This window comes from Pyrus communis, chromosome 10 (assembly GCF_041283825.1).
Source record: "Pyrus communis isolate YQ-2024b chromosome 10, ASM4128382v1, whole genome shotgun sequence".
NCBI classification, from domain to species: Eukaryota; Viridiplantae; Streptophyta; class Magnoliopsida; order Rosales; family Rosaceae; genus Pyrus; species Pyrus communis.
In genome coordinates, this window is record NC_142574.1 from 5,225,932 (window position 1) to 5,243,444 (window position 17,513).

At 38.2% G+C, this 17,513-nt stretch overlaps 2 protein-coding genes across 2 annotated transcripts; one reads left to right on the plus strand and one right to left on the minus strand.

Moving 5' to 3' along the window:
- The first annotated feature begins 6,781 nt into the window (after window positions 1-6,781).
- On the plus strand, window positions 6,782-8,921 carry LOC137727938 (amidophosphoribosyltransferase, chloroplastic-like). Its single transcript, XM_068466804.2, has one exon. The coding sequence runs from the start codon at window positions 6,916-6,918 to the stop codon at window positions 8,677-8,679; it is 1,764 nt and encodes a 587-aa protein (XP_068322905.2). The 5' UTR covers window positions 6,782-6,915; the 3' UTR covers window positions 8,680-8,921.
- Window positions 8,922-9,620: 699 nt separating this feature from the next.
- Window positions 9,621-15,237, minus strand: LOC137727937 (FMN-linked oxidoreductases superfamily protein). The gene is made up of 10 exons (XM_068466803.2): window positions 14,711-15,237; window positions 14,457-14,573; window positions 14,094-14,330; window positions 12,799-13,024; window positions 12,466-12,722; window positions 11,586-11,858; window positions 11,062-11,343; window positions 10,759-10,879; window positions 10,088-10,257; window positions 9,621-10,007 (listed from the first exon to the last, which is right to left on the minus strand). The coding sequence occupies exons 1-10, from the start codon at window positions 14,954-14,956 to the stop codon at window positions 9,909-9,911; spliced, it is 2,028 nt and encodes a 675-aa protein (XP_068322904.2). The 5' UTR covers window positions 14,957-15,237; the 3' UTR covers window positions 9,621-9,908.
- Between the last annotated feature and the right edge of the window lie 2,276 nt (window positions 15,238-17,513).

The window sequence follows — 17,513 nt, forward strand, 5'->3', positions numbered from 1 at the left end:
CAGCTAGGTGAAGGCCTACGTGGACCAGGTGGATGTAAGTAAATTTATTATATATTGCATAAATAAGTCCTTATTTATTCTTAAAAACACAAACATAATTGCCACTCAATACTCTGGTCTGGTGGTATTCCTTTTCACTTGAAAGTGAGAGGTCTTAGGTTCAAATCTCGTAGATGGCGAATTCGATACCAAATTAGGCTGCCCATTGTGTGGCTTTGCCAAACTCTCCCTCCTCTCAGTGTAAAAATATCGATATACTCACAAAAAATACAAACATAATTATATTGAGATAGATAAATTACAAAATAAAATAACATATCAATTATAAAAGATTACAACATATTGAAAACATGGGGAATGAGCTTATAATTAATGTTCATCCAAATATTCAACAAGTCTCTTACATTCTATTGAAAATTTAAATTCAAAATGAAAGTTATTAATTTTCTAAGTGAAAGTCGTGACCTAGGTGGGTTTAGGTGGGCTAGGCGGAAGCCTGAACGGGTCTAGACGCACTTTCTTAATTTTCAAACACCTAGGGACTAATCGAGCTGGTGACCAACCACCTCGCCTAGGCAGCGCTAGGCGGGAATTTTTAGAACAGTGCTTTATTGATTTAGCTATGTAATCTACTTGTCTTTTTTCTTACTTATTTTTACATTGATTAGTCTCTTCGCACGGGTCCACGCGAAAGGCTTTTGATAATCACCTGATGTGCGCAACTTATGTTATAAATAGGCAAAAGTTAGAGCGAACAACCTTTGCTAAGGATAGGAACGAAGCAGGTGCGAAATATCACACTGATTTGTTTTGTAACTATAACACAAAGATTGTAGATAAAAGAGGAGAGGAGGAAAACTGATATTATTGCTTTCAATGCTTTTCTCTTTTTGTTGCTGTCATTTGATCACCGGTGGAGTGCTCTATTTATAGAGCCACATCCATAGGTTTACAGGGAATGCCCCTGACCAATCCAACAACATCTGTGATCAGTTTACAGAAGTGGATGATTGATTTACAACAAACAAAAACAACACTATTAGGCATGTGAGAAAGTTACTGTTGGCATGTGGGCATACATTCCCACTATTTACAACAACTTACAATTTTTTATTTGATTATTTATATTTGTATTTTTTTGGTTTGTTTTCATTCTCTTTTTCGAGTAAGGAGGTTTTAAACGCAAATATTGTCACCTAAGGTTTTTTTTTTTTTTTTTTTTTTTTTTTTTTTTTTTTTTTTTTTTTTTTTTTTTTTTTGTGAAGCAATAGAATGGTCTTTCATTGATCATTACAAGTCAATTGGGTATATTGCTCTAATGACTAAGAAATTAATTTGGAGTAAATTTGTACAATAAAACATATTAGAGTAAATCCTTATATAGTTACCGTAAACACAAACCTACAAGCGCTACTAGCACAAATTTGTCACAAAAACCAATAGATGCAATAGACCTATATCGACGACCACATTGGTCATCGCTGAAAAGCAAGGCCACATAAGTCATCGCATAAGAGTGATAACACATAAAGTCATCGTTGAAAGACGACACCATATAACTCATTCCTCAATGAGAAGAATACACACAACCATTGCTTACGTGCGATTGCAATACTTGCAAGGTGAGTCAACAAAACAACTATACAACTCCGAGAAAGACAAAGACTAGCTACACCTTAGTGGAGGACAAAGACACTCTAGCCAAAGACCACATGCACCTTTACCGCACTAGTGAAAGTGAACTATGCAACACCCACGAGTTAAGGCACCACCAGATCTAGTTGCACAAGGTGGCAAAGCTGCTAGATCTAACACACTAGGTGGCAGAGCTGCCGATCTAAACGTGCAAGGTAGCGTAACCGCCAAATCAATCAAGGAGAGTGACATCGCCATGGAAACGAGTTGATAGAAGTGGAAGGGTTAGCAAAGGTGGGAGAAAAAATTGAAGAAGAAGATGAATGGAGCCTTTGTGCAAAACTAAGAGAAAGGGGTGGAGAGGATATAACAGAGGTGGAAAGGTTAGAAGGAGATGGAGATGTTAAGAGGAAGGTGAGAGAGTCTGTCACCGATCCTAAGTTGGAGCAAGGGACTGACGGCTAAGATTGCAGATCCTAGGGTTTGGGTTGGGGAGAGAGAAAAAGGGAGACAGTTTAGTGGCAAGGAGGAAGGTGTTTTATTAAACACCATAAATAAGTACAAGTAAGATCAGAGTAGTCTATATACGATATCAAGCGTGAAAAAAAGGACACAGACTTCAAATCTTTCTAAGAAAGATGTGCTGCATGAATAGAACCACACTAGATGTAAAAACAAAGCAAAGAATGCACACTAGTTCTCAAATACAATTGTCGATCAGTCACAAGAACGTCTAACAGGGTACACTAATTTGAAGAAAAACCTTTCCAAAGAAAATCATGTGAAAAGACAATGTGATATAGAAAAAACATCGGACTTGCTGATGTCAAATCATGACATCAGTCTATGGCGCAAATCTATTACAAGTACTCTAAAGTACCGGTAAAAAGCAAGCTAAATATAGAATGAGCTCCATATGAAAGTAGATATGAAGGCTTATATTAAATGGAGCAAATAAATGAAAAGGTTGCCTAGGCTAAAAGTGAGTTGCATTTAAAAGTAGATAAAATATAGGGTATAATTTCTTTTTCTCTCGTTCAAAAAAAAAAAAAAAATATATATATATATATATATATATATATATATATTTCTCAAAAGAAAAGAGCTATCTAGACTATAATTTATGGAGTGAGAGTCTGCTATCTCCAATTTGATGTAAGAAAAATTTTATTTGAATCCATATAACTTCTTTTTACATTTAATTTACTCTCCACATCCATATTGTTTTTAATAAAACTATTAATATCTTTTTAAACCTAATTTTATTACCTAAACTACCCTCATAAACCCAATTCAATATGTAAATTTATCTTTACACCTATACTACTAGTTGAATTTGTCTTCTTTCTTGTGAATTTGTGATAACTTTTTCTCTTATAGAATAACCAAATCAATATGATTTAGATTCTGATTTATGCATTCCCTAATTTTGGTTTTTACTAAGTTTGATTTCGAGACTTAAAGGTCAGAGGCTACTTGCAGTTTTTCTTTAATCTAGTTATATTTTGCATTTGTTAGAAAAACATCAATTGCAATTTTGTTTGACAGGTTTATACATACAAGTTTAGGTATGGGATTGATGTCTGCCCCCGCACCCTTTGCGGTCATATTGTTGCCAATTCCATCAGCAATTTTACTCTCTTCATTGTGTCCTTTTGGGTGATTACAACTTTTATATTGACATTCGACTTCAAATCTTTGTTACAATGTTCAAAAAAAAAACTTGGTCGGTGATTTTCACACTCGATTGAATCTCTTGCACTACTGAATTAAAAGACAAGTGAAACAATGTATCAGCTTGATGGCCTACATGCAATTGTTATACGTTGATTTGGAAAGATGACGTAAGAATATGGTATTCGATTTATTTTTGATCTTTTGCGTAAGCATGATGGTAATGGACAGGAACAAATATTAATTGGAGAATAAACACAAATAAGTTTAATTAAGATTATGTTGTTATGTGGGACATGCACGGAGTGGCTCGTGGTGATCACGATTCACGTCTAATGGTTGTGGTATATCCCTTCTTGTCTTGAAGCTGTGCCAGCTGCTTTTTCATCCCTATAATTGTTAGCCACTTCTCTTGATTCGGAAGAGCTCAACACTCACTTTCAAAACACAATTTGCAAAGATGACATTTTCTTTAAGTTTTGGAATACTACTTGCACAAATTTGAGTGAATTCAGACCAAAGGCTTGATCTAGATATATAGGTTGGCTTGATCTGGATACCTAGGCCCCATCTAGGTGCTAGGCAGCTGGCAACACCCTGATAAATTCATGGACGTTTAAAAATTAAAAAAGAGCGCCTTGACCTGCTTAGGTGTCCACCTAGCCCCCTTTGACCCAGCTTGGGTGTGACTCTCACTTAGACAGAAAATCGATAACTTGAATTTTGCATTTTTTTTTTTAATAAAATGTAAGAGACTTGTTGAATACTTGAATGAACACTCATTATATGTTTGTTCCACATGTTTTCAATATATTCTAATACTTTATAATTTATATATCAATTCATTTAGCAATTTAAGTATCCCAATACAACTACATATTTTTTAAGTATAAATAAACACTTATTTATACGATATATGATAAATATACTTAAATCTGCCTAATCTACCTAAGCGTTAGGCTCCAACCCATTACCGGACTAGCACCTAATGCCTTTTAAAACCTTGCCTCCATCTAATCCCACTTAACATGTTGTATGTTTGGAATGAGGATCCTCTCTGGATCCTTTTTTGTGAGGATCCTGGGGATCCTCAAATTATATTCATTCATCGTATATTGTGTGGCCAGAAATTATTTTAAATACTTTTATTTTGAATTAAATATAAATAATATCTGATGAAAACTGACTGCACAACATACGATAAACAGATATAATTTGAGGATCCTCAAGATCCTCATAAAGAGAATCCGAAAAGATCCCCTTATGTTTGTATTGGAAATATCGAGCATAGCTATCCTAGCTAGGTTGTCATGCCATATGAAAGGTGGAGGCTGGTAGAGCTGCTTATGAACTTTGTCAATTTGCCTTAAAAATTTGTAATTTTCTCTCTTGGATCAAAGAGGAGCCATCTTGGTTGTCTTCTTTTCTCTATGTTGATGGAGTACACATTTGAGTTTTCAATGAAGTTTTACTTTCATTCAAAAAATAATAATTATGGGTAAATTACATATTATCTTTTTAGGTTTTCGTCCAATTTCAATTTTATACAACGTTTTTCAAAATTTTCAATTTTTTTTCAATTTCCTATAATAACTCTCCATATCGGACTAATATCATACTACTGTCTCTTTTGTCATCAGTTTCTCTTTAGCTACCTGACATGACAACCAAACAAAAAAAAAATAAAAAAAAATAAAAAGATTACACCTTTAACTTATTATCAAGTGTAAATTATATTTTGCCCTTTCACATTTGGCGTCAATTGTAACCGTATACGACATTTTTAAAATATTTTTCTTTTTAAATTTTACTATTATTGATGAGAGAGATGAGAGTTTGAAACTATTACAATAATTTAGAGAAAATGAGAGTCTCAAATCCTGGATGCATGAATAGAAACTCAATTGTCACATTCCGGCCCGGGACAGATCACTTCCCGGGCCCGCTCCACCACCGTAGCACGATATTGTCCGCTTTGGGCTTACCATTCCCTCACGGTTTTGTTTTTGGGAACTCACAAGCAACTTCCCAGTGGGTCACCCATCATGGGATTGCTCTAGCTCCCTTCTCGCTTAACTTCGGAGTTCCTACGGAACCCGAAGCTAGTGAGCTCCTAAAAGGCCTCGTGCTAGTTAGGGATGGGAATATACATATAAGCATCACTCCCCTGGGCGATGTGGGATGTCACAATCCACCCCCCTTAGGGGCCCGACGTCCTCGTCGGCACACACGCGACCAGGGTTAGGCTATGATACCAAATTGTCACATCCCGGCTCGGGGCGGACCACTTCCCTGGCCCGCTCCACCACCGTAGCACGATATTGTCCGCTTTGGGCTTACCATTCCCTCATGGTTTTGTTTTTGGGAACTCACGAGCAACTTCCCAGTGGGTCACCCATCATGGGATTGCTCTAGCCCCATTCTCGCTTAACTTCGAAGTTCCTACGAAACTCGAAGCCAGTGAGCTCCCAAAAGGCCTCGTGCTAGGTAGGGATGAGAATATACATATAAGGATCACTTCCCTGGGCGATGTGGGATGTCACATCAATACATTATCCACTAGCACACTACATAAGTCTTTAAAACATTTCAATCTCACATTTACTTATTATTTATTTCAACTTTATACGTCTGTTTCAATTTTTATTAGTTTTTTTATTATATGCCTATGTGGACGTCGCAAACCACAAAATATGTGTAACATGAATAAAATAAAATAAAAGGTTTAAGAAAAAATAAAAAAACAAAAAGTTATTCGTTTATCTTAAACCCTTTCATACACTCACTCCCACCACAAGTATTACAACTTTACAAGTGTAATTTATCTCAACCAGGATATATGCGCTATGAAAAGTTTATTCACGATGATAACAAAGAATCGGTTAGGTTATTGGAGGTACGTGCCCCTCCAAAGGATCCAGAGGAGAAAATCTTGGTTTTCCAAAAAATAAAAATAAAAATAAAAATAAGGAGAAAATCTTGAATATATGTAATTACTATCATTTAATGTGACAAGTGATGTATACATGTCACGTTAATTAACAATTTACCTCTTTAAATATTTATTGTATGCATCAATTGCCACGTAAAAATAATATTATACATATGTAGGTCTTTTTAGAAAGAGTTAAAATAATTTGTGCTTATTAGTATTGCACCACGCATTAATAATATATTAATCCATCTTTCTTATACTAATTCAAATTTTAGTAGATGTAGAATAAGCTACCTAATATTAACTAATTGGTACTACAGTTCGATTGTATTTCTCTTTACTTATGAGTGAATTTGAGTCAAATTATTATTGCTCACTCATTTTGGTTCAAATTCGACTTTTCAGATAATTAAATTTAAAACTTCTCACTTATGAGAACGACTTGAATTGAAAAAAAATCTAACATGCTTTACCAAAAAAAAAAAAAATTCCAATTGGAATCTTTGTTTGTGAGGCAGCCATCTCACCAACGGGTGAGTCAACACGTTTGGTTGATTCCTTCAAACTCTCAAAAAGACCTAGAAACCAACACCACCCTCCAAGTCCACGGTTCCCTTCACTGTCGCTTTACACTTTCACTAACTTGACGCCACCTTCTCTGCAACTCTCCCATGGCTGCCACCGCCACCACTAAGCCCTCTCCCTCCGCTCTCTCCTCCTCTCTCTCCAATCCCTCTCCTCTCCCCCGAACCCACAAATCCCCTCCCTCCTTCTCCCCCAAAACCCTCCCTAAACCCACTTTCCCTCTCAAAACCTCCTCCTTCTCACGTACCCCCAAGCCCTCCTCCTTCACCCTCCGCTCCAAAAACCCAATTTCCGACGTTTTATCGGCCGCCAACCAAAACCCAGATGGCCATTCAATAGATTATGTTGATGACGAAAAGCCCCGGGAGGAGTGCGGCGTGGTTGGCATATACGGGGACCCGGAAGCCTCCCGCCTCTGCTATTTGGCCCTGCACGCCCTCCAGCATCGCGGCCAGGAAGGTGCTGGGATTGTGTGTGTCCAAGACGACGTGCTTCAGTCTATAACCGGCGTGGGGCTCGTCTCCGAGGTGTTCAATCAGACCAAGCTTGACCAGCTGCCGGGCGACTTGGCAATTGGGCATGTCAGGTACTCCACTGCCGGTTCCTCTATGCTCAAAAATGTCCAGCCATTTGTTGCAGGGTACAGGTTTGGGTCAGTTGGGGTTGCCCACAATGGCAATTTGGTCAATTACCGCTCCCTTCGAGCAAGGCTGGAAGACAACGGCTCCATTTTCAACACCAGCTCTGACACAGAGGTTGTTCTTCACCTTATTGCAATTTCTAAGCATAGACCTTTTCTTTTGAGAATTGTTGATGCGTGTGAGCAGATTCAGGGGGCTTATTCTATGGTTTTCGTGACCAAAGATAAGCTCGTAGCCGTTCGGGATCCACACGGGTTTCGGCCATTGGTAATGGGTAGGAGGAACAATGGCTCGGTTGTGTTTGCCTCTGAGACTTGTGCGCTTGATTTGATTGAAGCCACATATGAGAGGGAGGTGTTTCCTGGAGAGGTTGTAGTGGTGGATAAAGAGGGGGTTCAATCACTTTGCCTTATGTCTCATCCTCAGCCAAAGCAATGTATCTTTGAGCACATCTACTTTGCTCTCCCAAATTCTGTGGTTTTCGGTCGTTCAGTGTATGAGTCCCGGCGGGCATTTGGTGAGATCCTTGCCACTGAGGCGCCGGTTGATTGTGATGTTGTGATAGCGGTGCCTGATTCTGGGGTGGTGGCCGCACTTGGTTATGCTGCTAAAGCTGGTGTGGCTTTTCAGCAGGGTTTGATTAGGTCTCATTATGTTGGGAGGACCTTCATTGAGCCCTCACAAAAGATTAGGGACTTTGGTGTGAAGCTCAAGTTGTCCCCGGTTCGGGCTGTGTTGGAGGGGAAGAGGGTTGTGGTTGTGGATGACTCCATTGTGAGAGGGACCACTTCTTCGAAAATTGTTAGGTTGTTGAAGGAGGCTGGTGCTAAGGAAGTTCATATGAGGATTGCAAGCCCGCCGATTATTGGGTCTTGTTATTATGGAGTGGACACACCAAGCTCTGAGGAGTTGATTTCAAATAGGATGAGTGTTGAGGAAATTAGGGAGTTTATCGGGTCTGATTCACTTGCCTTTCTGCCAATTGGTAAATTGGAGAAAATGTTGGGCAGTCAATCTCCCAACTTTTGTTATGCTTGCTTCTCTGGAAAATACCCTGTGGAGCCTAGAGAGATTAAAGTGAAACGAGTGGGTGATTCTTTGGATGATGGGTTAGTCGGTAGTTTTGAGAACATTGATGGTGGCTGGGTTCAATCGAATCACAGCCCTAAAGAGGAGAAGGACAAGGAATTTGAGGGCGTTGTTATCTAATACCATTGCTTGCAACTCCTCCAGTTTATGGTGGATGTTTTTGTGATCAAAGGAGCACAGCAGGGGATACTTTGCTGTGACTGACTGGTGTCTTAAACTGATCGAAGTTATGGGTCTGGTTGGTTCCTTTTCAATTTTGCATCTGATAAATTGAATTTATGATTTATCTTTTCTTGATGATACACCGTTTGGTTAAATTTTTATACAAAGCTTGAATGTTATGAACCTTTCGTTCCATTAAAGCTGTCTTTCGTTCCATGATGATATGATCTGTATGTAGTAATGTACTACCTATTCTTCTTCAAAGTTTATAACTTCTGTGAACTTGCAAGCAATGGGCAAGTACTTTATTTCTAGATAAGTTTGGAGCAGTAGTTCCTGAACTTTGGCACGCTTGGAGCTTTGGTCATGAACTAAAAATCCGTGAGTATTGGTCGCTGAAACTTGTTATAACATGGAACAATGGTACTTTTGGATAACTCTGTTAGAGGTTCATCTATTTTTTTGGCCCTATAAACCCTTTTGTTTGTGTTGGAGAAAAAACCTTCTTGAAGAAAATTACGTGGAACAAAACTTTGGGGTAGAGAGGAGAGTTGGACGCCTGCTATACCAACTAAACTTGAACTCTTTGCCTTCGATCAGAAAGCCATTGTGAATTATGCTAAATATACCTTCATGGTCAAACATAATGTTTAAGCTAGCCACATAAACGCCTTTTTCTTCCGTGCATATAGTTCTATTAACCTACCACCTTATAGAGCTTTTTAGTAATCAAACTGATTTATATTCGAATTCAGGTCATTACTAAACTTAGTTGTAAGAAAGTATGGAACCAACATCGTTCCTACACCGAGTAACTCCAACGGAAAATCTAATATCCGACTCCTCATAACGACGGACTAGACTGAAAGACCAAAATTAGACCTATCAAGGCGACGGCATAATAACATACCAAATGCTTTTTAAATACAAATTACAACATACATAACAAGAATGTTTGCATTTTAATCAAACAGGTTTCAATTTCTGGGGCCAGTGGACAAATTGGCGCCTACCAGAATTGGTTAAGAATTATTTGAGGACATTTTAGCATACACGACACGATCCGCGTCCAGCAATAGTACCGAGAGGGCAACTTGGTTTGAGGCAGGCATGAGGCAAGTCAGGTTCACCCACATCGACGCGTGAGATTATATCGTCCATACGCAGAATCGAGAAACCATGCAAAATCAACCGTTTTCTGCTCGGTCGTAAGAATTGGATTTGTGCTTTGGTGCAAATGTAAAGCCATCTGGAACCTTGCCAAGCAACATCTCAGAGATCCTAACCTGCAAATGTCAAGAAACTATATTGTTAAGCAGGTTGGCTCAGTGACTTGGATCGGCTGTAAGAGAAGGCAAAGCCATACCCAATCAGCCGCAGAATCAGAGGCCATTAGTGTCTCAAGGTCATCACGGCCATAATAGGATGGCGGGCGCCAGTTCAAGCGTTGTGGAATGACATCTAGAAGACCCACAGGTACGTATCTACAAGTGTAGCTAAGCCATTCTAACAGAAAACGCCTAGTTGTCTCCACACCTGGGACATCGATAACAGTCCAACTAATTATACAATAGATTAAGTGCTGAAAACAAAGTAAAACTTTTAAGTAGAAACCAACATGAAGTTGGTAACCAGTCATCCTGGTCAGCTCCATGAAAGGAGCAAAACATCCTATGAGGGCACAGTTTCAATATAATGCCATGTACAAAATAACATAAGTAATAATAAGAAAAAGGGAGCTGTTATTGGAACTCCAAATAAGTCAACCCTGAACTCTTCCCTAACATTTTTTTATAAGAGAGAATTTGCACATGAAGAAATGCATGACAACCCCTTCGCAGTACCACATTACCCTAAGGCCTCGTTTGATAGGGAGGACTAACTTGGATAGGACTATTCACTAAATTTAAGGCATTTTTATGAGGAGAATTCACACATGGAGAAATGCAGGGTGACCTTTTCGGAGAACCATAGTACCCTAAGAAAACTCTTGCTGAGTAAATTACTGATGATATGTTAAAAACTAATTATACAAACCTTTTGTGTCAGAGCCCCAATGTTCAAGGCCAAGACGTACATAATCCTTCAATATATTTAATCGCTCCCCAGAACTGATGTCCCAATGCCTCTGCTCCTTTATTTCAGTAAAAATCCAAGGCTGAAAATCACAAGGATGGTTAGATAGCACAAGTTTTAAACTTGGTTGAGACAAATACAGGAAAGATAAATACATACATATATGTGTGTGTGTGTGTTTTGGGAATGTACTTCAAGATAAATAAACGAGTAAATGTGGCAGAAGGAGACAGTTAAGGACAAGACAAGCTGCAAAGTACAGACCTTAATTAGTGCCCCTCGAGCAATCACGCATGTAGACAGCTCAGGGCATTCACCCTTGTGCTTGTTCCAATCTACATATGAAAATATGTCTCCATTTCCAAGTACTGGCAAAGCCTTAGAGGCCTTTCTGGCACACTGGTAAACATATTCCCAATCTGCAAGCTTGCTGTAGCGTTGTTGTCGAGATCGACCATGTATTGTTACTCCACTAGCTCCCCAGTTTCCCATGTCCGCAATAAGTGAATCAATGCGATTTTTCCCCTCAAAATAGGCTGTCCTGACCTAGAGCAACAATAAAGCAGCAGTATAACATTTTGTGGACAACCTTAAAACCTAGAAGCGCACATAAAAAGCAATCAAGTTGAAAAGATTTAAAAGAGGCCATGACTGCCGGGAAAGCATGTCATCATTTTGGAACAAACAATTAAAAGAATGCCACACATTCTTCAGCCAAACTTGCTATCTTGCAGACTGATGTAGACTGTTTCGTTCACAGTTATCTAGAACAGGAATAAATTCAGTACCTTAATAGTTATAGGACAGTCCACAGTACCAGAAGCTGCTTGTACGATGCCTTTCATCCGCATGGGTTTTGTAAGAAGAGCTGAGCCAGCACCCTTGTTCACAACAATATCAATTGGGCACCCCATATTTATATCAATAAAGTCCACTTGACATTCCTGATCAATTAGCTCAACCGTGTGTGCCACAGTGTCTGGATATGCTCCACATATCTGAACACCAAACAAATCCTCAGATGAATGTCGCCTCAGCAGCGCCCATTCTGATGCTTGACCCTATTTCCATATGAAAATTGCACTTAGAAGAATGTGGCATTGGATAGTAGATTACAACATCATCCATATAAAATACAAAACTTGAAAAAGAAAATTGTAAATACGAAGAAAAATGATTAGCCCTGACAACAGTTTAAGGAGAAAACACTGCCTACGTGTAGTAGCATATACATTGCAGAACATTGAAGATGGAAAAGCCTGCTTCCCTTCCAGTGCACGCTTCAGAATAATATATCATACTCAAATGGCCCAAATACCTATCTTAAGGAACTTAAACCATATGAAGTAACAGCATCACTAGCCATACTGTTAAGCATAAAGCTCCATAAACACCGGAGAATTTGGGAATGGTAAAATACAGTTTATTTTCACATCAAATATTGTATGTTTAATATCTTAGAAGACATAATAAATAAATACTCATAGGTTTAATTATGGGATGTTGCAGACTTTGCAGATGAATTCTAATAAAATAATTATCATTAAAATCACTTGAGACCCATTTAAGTTTTAAACAAACACATTAATTTTTATAAGGTCATTTTCTTGTAAAAAGTTAAAAACAGCAACAATAACAATAATCGGCTGGAAAAAGCAAATCACGAACCTGCAAAAGATTTGTGCACATTGCCATTTCACCACATGTTATATCTGCTCCTAACACTTTGCAAACCCTTCGGAATGGAAGGTTTCCAACAGTGGTCAGAGGTGCAAGGTACAACTTTTCTCTAAAATCAATAAGCTTCTTTTCACGTGGGTGTAGTCTTAGGCTTCTATCACTCTCTGGTAATACAATACCAACAGTAGCCTCTGGTTCAGGTGCGATAGAGGTCTGCTCAGCAGCTTCTTTTGCAGCACTTATACCTATAATCAACTTACATTGGATGCCTCCAACTATTAAGAAATAAATAAACAAAGCAAGGGGAACAAAAGGCTATACCTCCATCATCTGCTTCACCAGAGCAAATCTCCTCTTCAATTACAGATCTTGTCTTCTTCGAAGGCCGAGATTCATCATCTGGACATGTTTCATCAAGGCCACCCTCTTCTCGTATTTCAGCAGGCAATTCACTACAGCCATTTCCATCAGTGACATCACAGTTATTTGAAACAATCTGGTCATCCTCATTATGTTCTAATATCTTTATTTTTGACTTGGCATTCCCCTGGAAACAGAATGGCAGTAGATATGAAAATATTGAATCCAAGTTAGACACACAGAAATGCATGTAAACCAAACACAAATTCCCTGTCCCAAATACTAACTTTGAGAATATGAAAAGCAAGAAAGAATAAGGAAGAAATTTACAAATGCGGTGCCAGTTGCCCTTTCAACTTTCAAGTAGCCTAATCCCATAGCCACACTTGAAACAAATTATTGAGATAAGATTATCGCATTTTACATAGAAGCAAACACATCCAAAAGATATTTAATTAGTTAATCAATTCATCGTAAAGTGTACAAGTTTTTGTGTCATTAAACATTTAAGACAGCATTTACCAATTTGAAGCCTTCAACCAAGAACATACAAATCTGCAACTACACCTTTCTTTTTTCCTTCTCAGCTTCATATTCAATATCAATGGATTTTTTAAACATTCCTTACATCACTCAGTGGTTTAATTCAAGATTGCGTCCCACGTACTAGGATGTTTCCGATTACCCACTGATTCACGCCGATTTGCGAATCACTGAAATAACTACTTCCGACGTGTGGTTGGTGCGCGGGGAATAACCTGGAAGAAGGCTGCTATACGTTTGAGCCCTTTTTTTTTTTTTTTTTTTTTTTTTAAGAAAAAACTTTAAAATTAAGTTACACTATCCCAATTAATTAGATAAATCTACCCCACTTTAAAATTAAGTTACTAAATCCCAATTAGAATTAATAATTAGGGTTGATATTTGATATTTTTTATGTTTTGGATTTGAATTTCTTATGTTTTATTTTGGATTTGAATCATTCAGTTGGTCAAAATGATATATTTTAATTATTCACACATTGTAAATATTTTTTTTATAATTAGTGTATCCATGCCGTCCCCGTATCTTGAAATTTTGTGTTTTCACGAATAGCCAAATCGAATCGTATTGTATCGCCAAATGATAGCGTCATGCGAATCACAGCAAAGAATCCCTCTTTATACAATCATGCATATAAATGCGCCCGCGCGCGCACACACATATAGAGAAAAGAGACATTGTTAGGGAAGAAGGATGATGATGTATCTCAATACCTCGAGCCCAAGAGCCTTGAGTTTGGCATCTGCTTTGGGGAACTTCATTTTATTCTTCCACAAAAGCTTTTGTACATCTTTGGTCAATGCATTCACCTCGGAGCTTCTCCTGTGAGCACTCACATCTCCACCATCAACACCGTCTTTATGCGAACCCAAGAACCTACATGCCAATCCATACGGGCATGTCTCTTGGGCAGTCATGAAAGGACACTCTCCCTCGATATCGTCAGGCTTCTACACTCAACAACAATTGAATCCTCATAAGGGTCAATCCCCACATAACATTTTGTTTACAATAAAACCCAATGAAGCAAAAAATCAACTACTACACAAGCAACATTCCAATTCATTTCAAATTACCTGAGCTTTATAAGCTTCCACGTCGTGGCTGAACCGGCATTTGTCCTTGTACGGGCACCGACTAACATCTCCTCTTTTCGCCACCTCCGGGCAGATGCCTACAGCAGACTTCACTGCCTGCAATGTTGAAGAAAAACAAAATTACCAAAATTATTGTCTTAAGCTCAGATGGCAACTCAAAATTTTTAATCCATTTTCAATGATTTCAATTCCCCCCAAACAATGGATTCGCTCTTCCCCTATCCAAACACAACCTGTTGGCGTTCGCGTTTGAGCTGCCGCTTGGACTTCTTCTCCTTCACCACACTCTGGGAAGCCTTTGATTTCCCCTCCGGGACGGCGTCGCTCTGGTCGTTAGAGAGACCTCTGATAGGGGGAGGGCGAAGGAACTGTTTCTTCACGGGAGCGATGCACTTGGCTACCAGCTCCTCCGGCGTTCGCTCAGAGCCGCCGTTCCTAGCCTCGGCAACCGGGGCCGTTTCGGTGGGAGACTCGTCCATGGCGGACTGAGTTGACTGGTGCTAACTCGGAGGCTTGGTAGGGGTTTATGGAAATTGTCAAGGGTTCACTGGTGCATTGGAGTCTGAGTGAGGGTAGGGTTTTGCAGTGCGTCTAGGTGACCCGAAAAGACGTTCAAATTTAGCGTGCCGACCCGACCCAGGGAGCTCGGTTGTAGTTTTGAACTTTTGATTGCACTGAGTACGGGTGGGTCGGTGGGTTTGGAATTCAACCCTTATAGGTTCGGGTTAGAATTGTTCCAAATTTATGGGCACCCAATTCCATTTGAAACCAATCTAGTAATCTACCCAAATTATTCTTTAACCGGGTTTTTTTTTGTTTTTGTTTTTTTTTGTTTTTTTTTTTTTAAAAAATTTTTCTCGAGAACTCTTTAAGCGGGTGTGGTTGGAAGAAAATTGGCAAACCAATTTACCCAAATTGCTATTAGACCCATTCTAATATTTTATTTCACCACTCACGTTATAATTTCATCCATTATAAAAAATTAAAAAAATTAAAATATTATTTTTCACCCCATATTATTTCTAAAATAGCTTGTAGATATTTTTATTACGTAAATTACATTTTACACAATTCTCGACGTTTTCTCCGTCCTCCAGCACGCCAACATCGTCTTCCACTTCATCGGGGCCTCCCACCGCAACTGCCGCTACTATATCGACTCCAACCTCTACCACTTCGACTCCAACATCGTCCGGACAAAATATCCTGCGAAGATAGATGGCTGTCAAACAGACCTTAAATCATTCCAAACGCCGCCGCAACATCCAAACCCCACCCACCCTTTCCACCTACCATCCTGTACATCTCCCCTTCCCCTCTGTTCCCTCCAATCTCAACGACCTCCGCTATCAAACGGCTATGCAGCTGATCGCGACTATGTCGTGGCTCCTCCGATCAAACCATGGTAGAGGGAACGTATGAAGGCTACTTTGGTAATTACATGATACTCTCCGGTGAAAAATTGAATTGCTGCCATTGTCGCATGTGCCCTCGAAACATCACCTACTCCAACTCCAACCAGTGCCGCCGCTGCCATCTTTCTCTCTCTCGGAGAGGGAGAGATATTTGGTTAATAGGTTGCGGTTAAGAGAGAGCTTATCGGTTTTTTTTTTTTTTTTTTCCTTTGGTCTTAGATGTCATTTTACAATTGAAATTGTATTAAAATTTTTATTAAAATGTGGGTGGGAAGATAAGATAATGGGATGTGTTCATCACCACTCTTATTCTTTAAGCGGGTTAGGTTGGATGGGTTATACGAATTGCTGTAATTGGCTTCTTTCTTATTTTTAATGTGAGTATAAGTGAATAATAATTAATACTTGCATGATAATAGGTCTAAAATTATATAAATTGTAAATTCAATGTTGTAGAATTACTACACGTTACATGATATATAAATTTCACTATTCAAATAAAGTATTAACAAATAAGTGTGTTCAAAGGTTATTGAAATTTATGTATATTTTTATCTAATATACATTTACGTTTAAGAATTATTGTCATTTGAGTTAATAGTATTTCAACCCAACCGAACCTATATATAGAATTGGTGATTAGGTCTTTACCATAAAATAAAATTTTAATGTCAAAATCAAACCCTATCCAACCTATGGGTTGGTTGGTAGACCCACTTAAATGCCCAAACCTAGCATCGAGCTCATTAGGATGGTCTCAAAGACCGGTTTAGGAGTAAGGAAGGATCACATTAATGTGCGGCGGTTAAAGTTTTCGAGGGGTGGGGGTGGTAAAGTCACTTTATGTTGATTATTTTCTAAATATAAGTTTTCTTCTTCTGTGTGTAAAAAAGGAATAAATTAATTAATCATTTGGTGGATCTCAAAGACCATTTGAGACCAAAAAAACCAAAAAAAAAATTTTAACGAAAAGCTCCTGATACTATTTACTTTAACGAAAAATCACATTTTTACACTAAAAAGTCAATCCTGATACTATTCACTTTACTCTTTATTTTGTCTTTATCGTTAAAACTCAAAGTTTTCAAGCCATTTTTATTAGTTTTCCTAAAAAAAAAAAAAAAAAAGCCATTTTCTTTTTTATGATGTATTTGATAAAGTTTATTTAATAAAAGCAAATGTTTTTAGTAACAAAACTAAATTAGGCTTAAATATTAAAACGCTCCTTATTTATTACTCATTTGGCCAATTTACTTCATGTGTTTCAAATTTGTCCGATTTATTCCATGCGGATAGGATTTAAACAATTATATGCAAGAAATCATTTTAAATTAATTTAATCAAACGTTTTCTAGTTTTCGCAGCAAACTTGGAAATCCAAATCATTTCTTTCGAATTCCGTCATCCAAATGAAGCCTTCAATTTCGAAAAAAAAAAAAAAAAAACAGTTGAAACATGGTGGAGTTTGAGCCGCTTCTTGGCTCAAATGGCTTGCATCAGTATGCAAATGGAGACAGAAGGGAATATGCTGATGTCCAACGCACTACAAATTAGGGGTGGGTTCAAAAAATCGAAAAAAAATCGGACCAACCACTAAACCAAAACCAAAAAATCGAAAAAA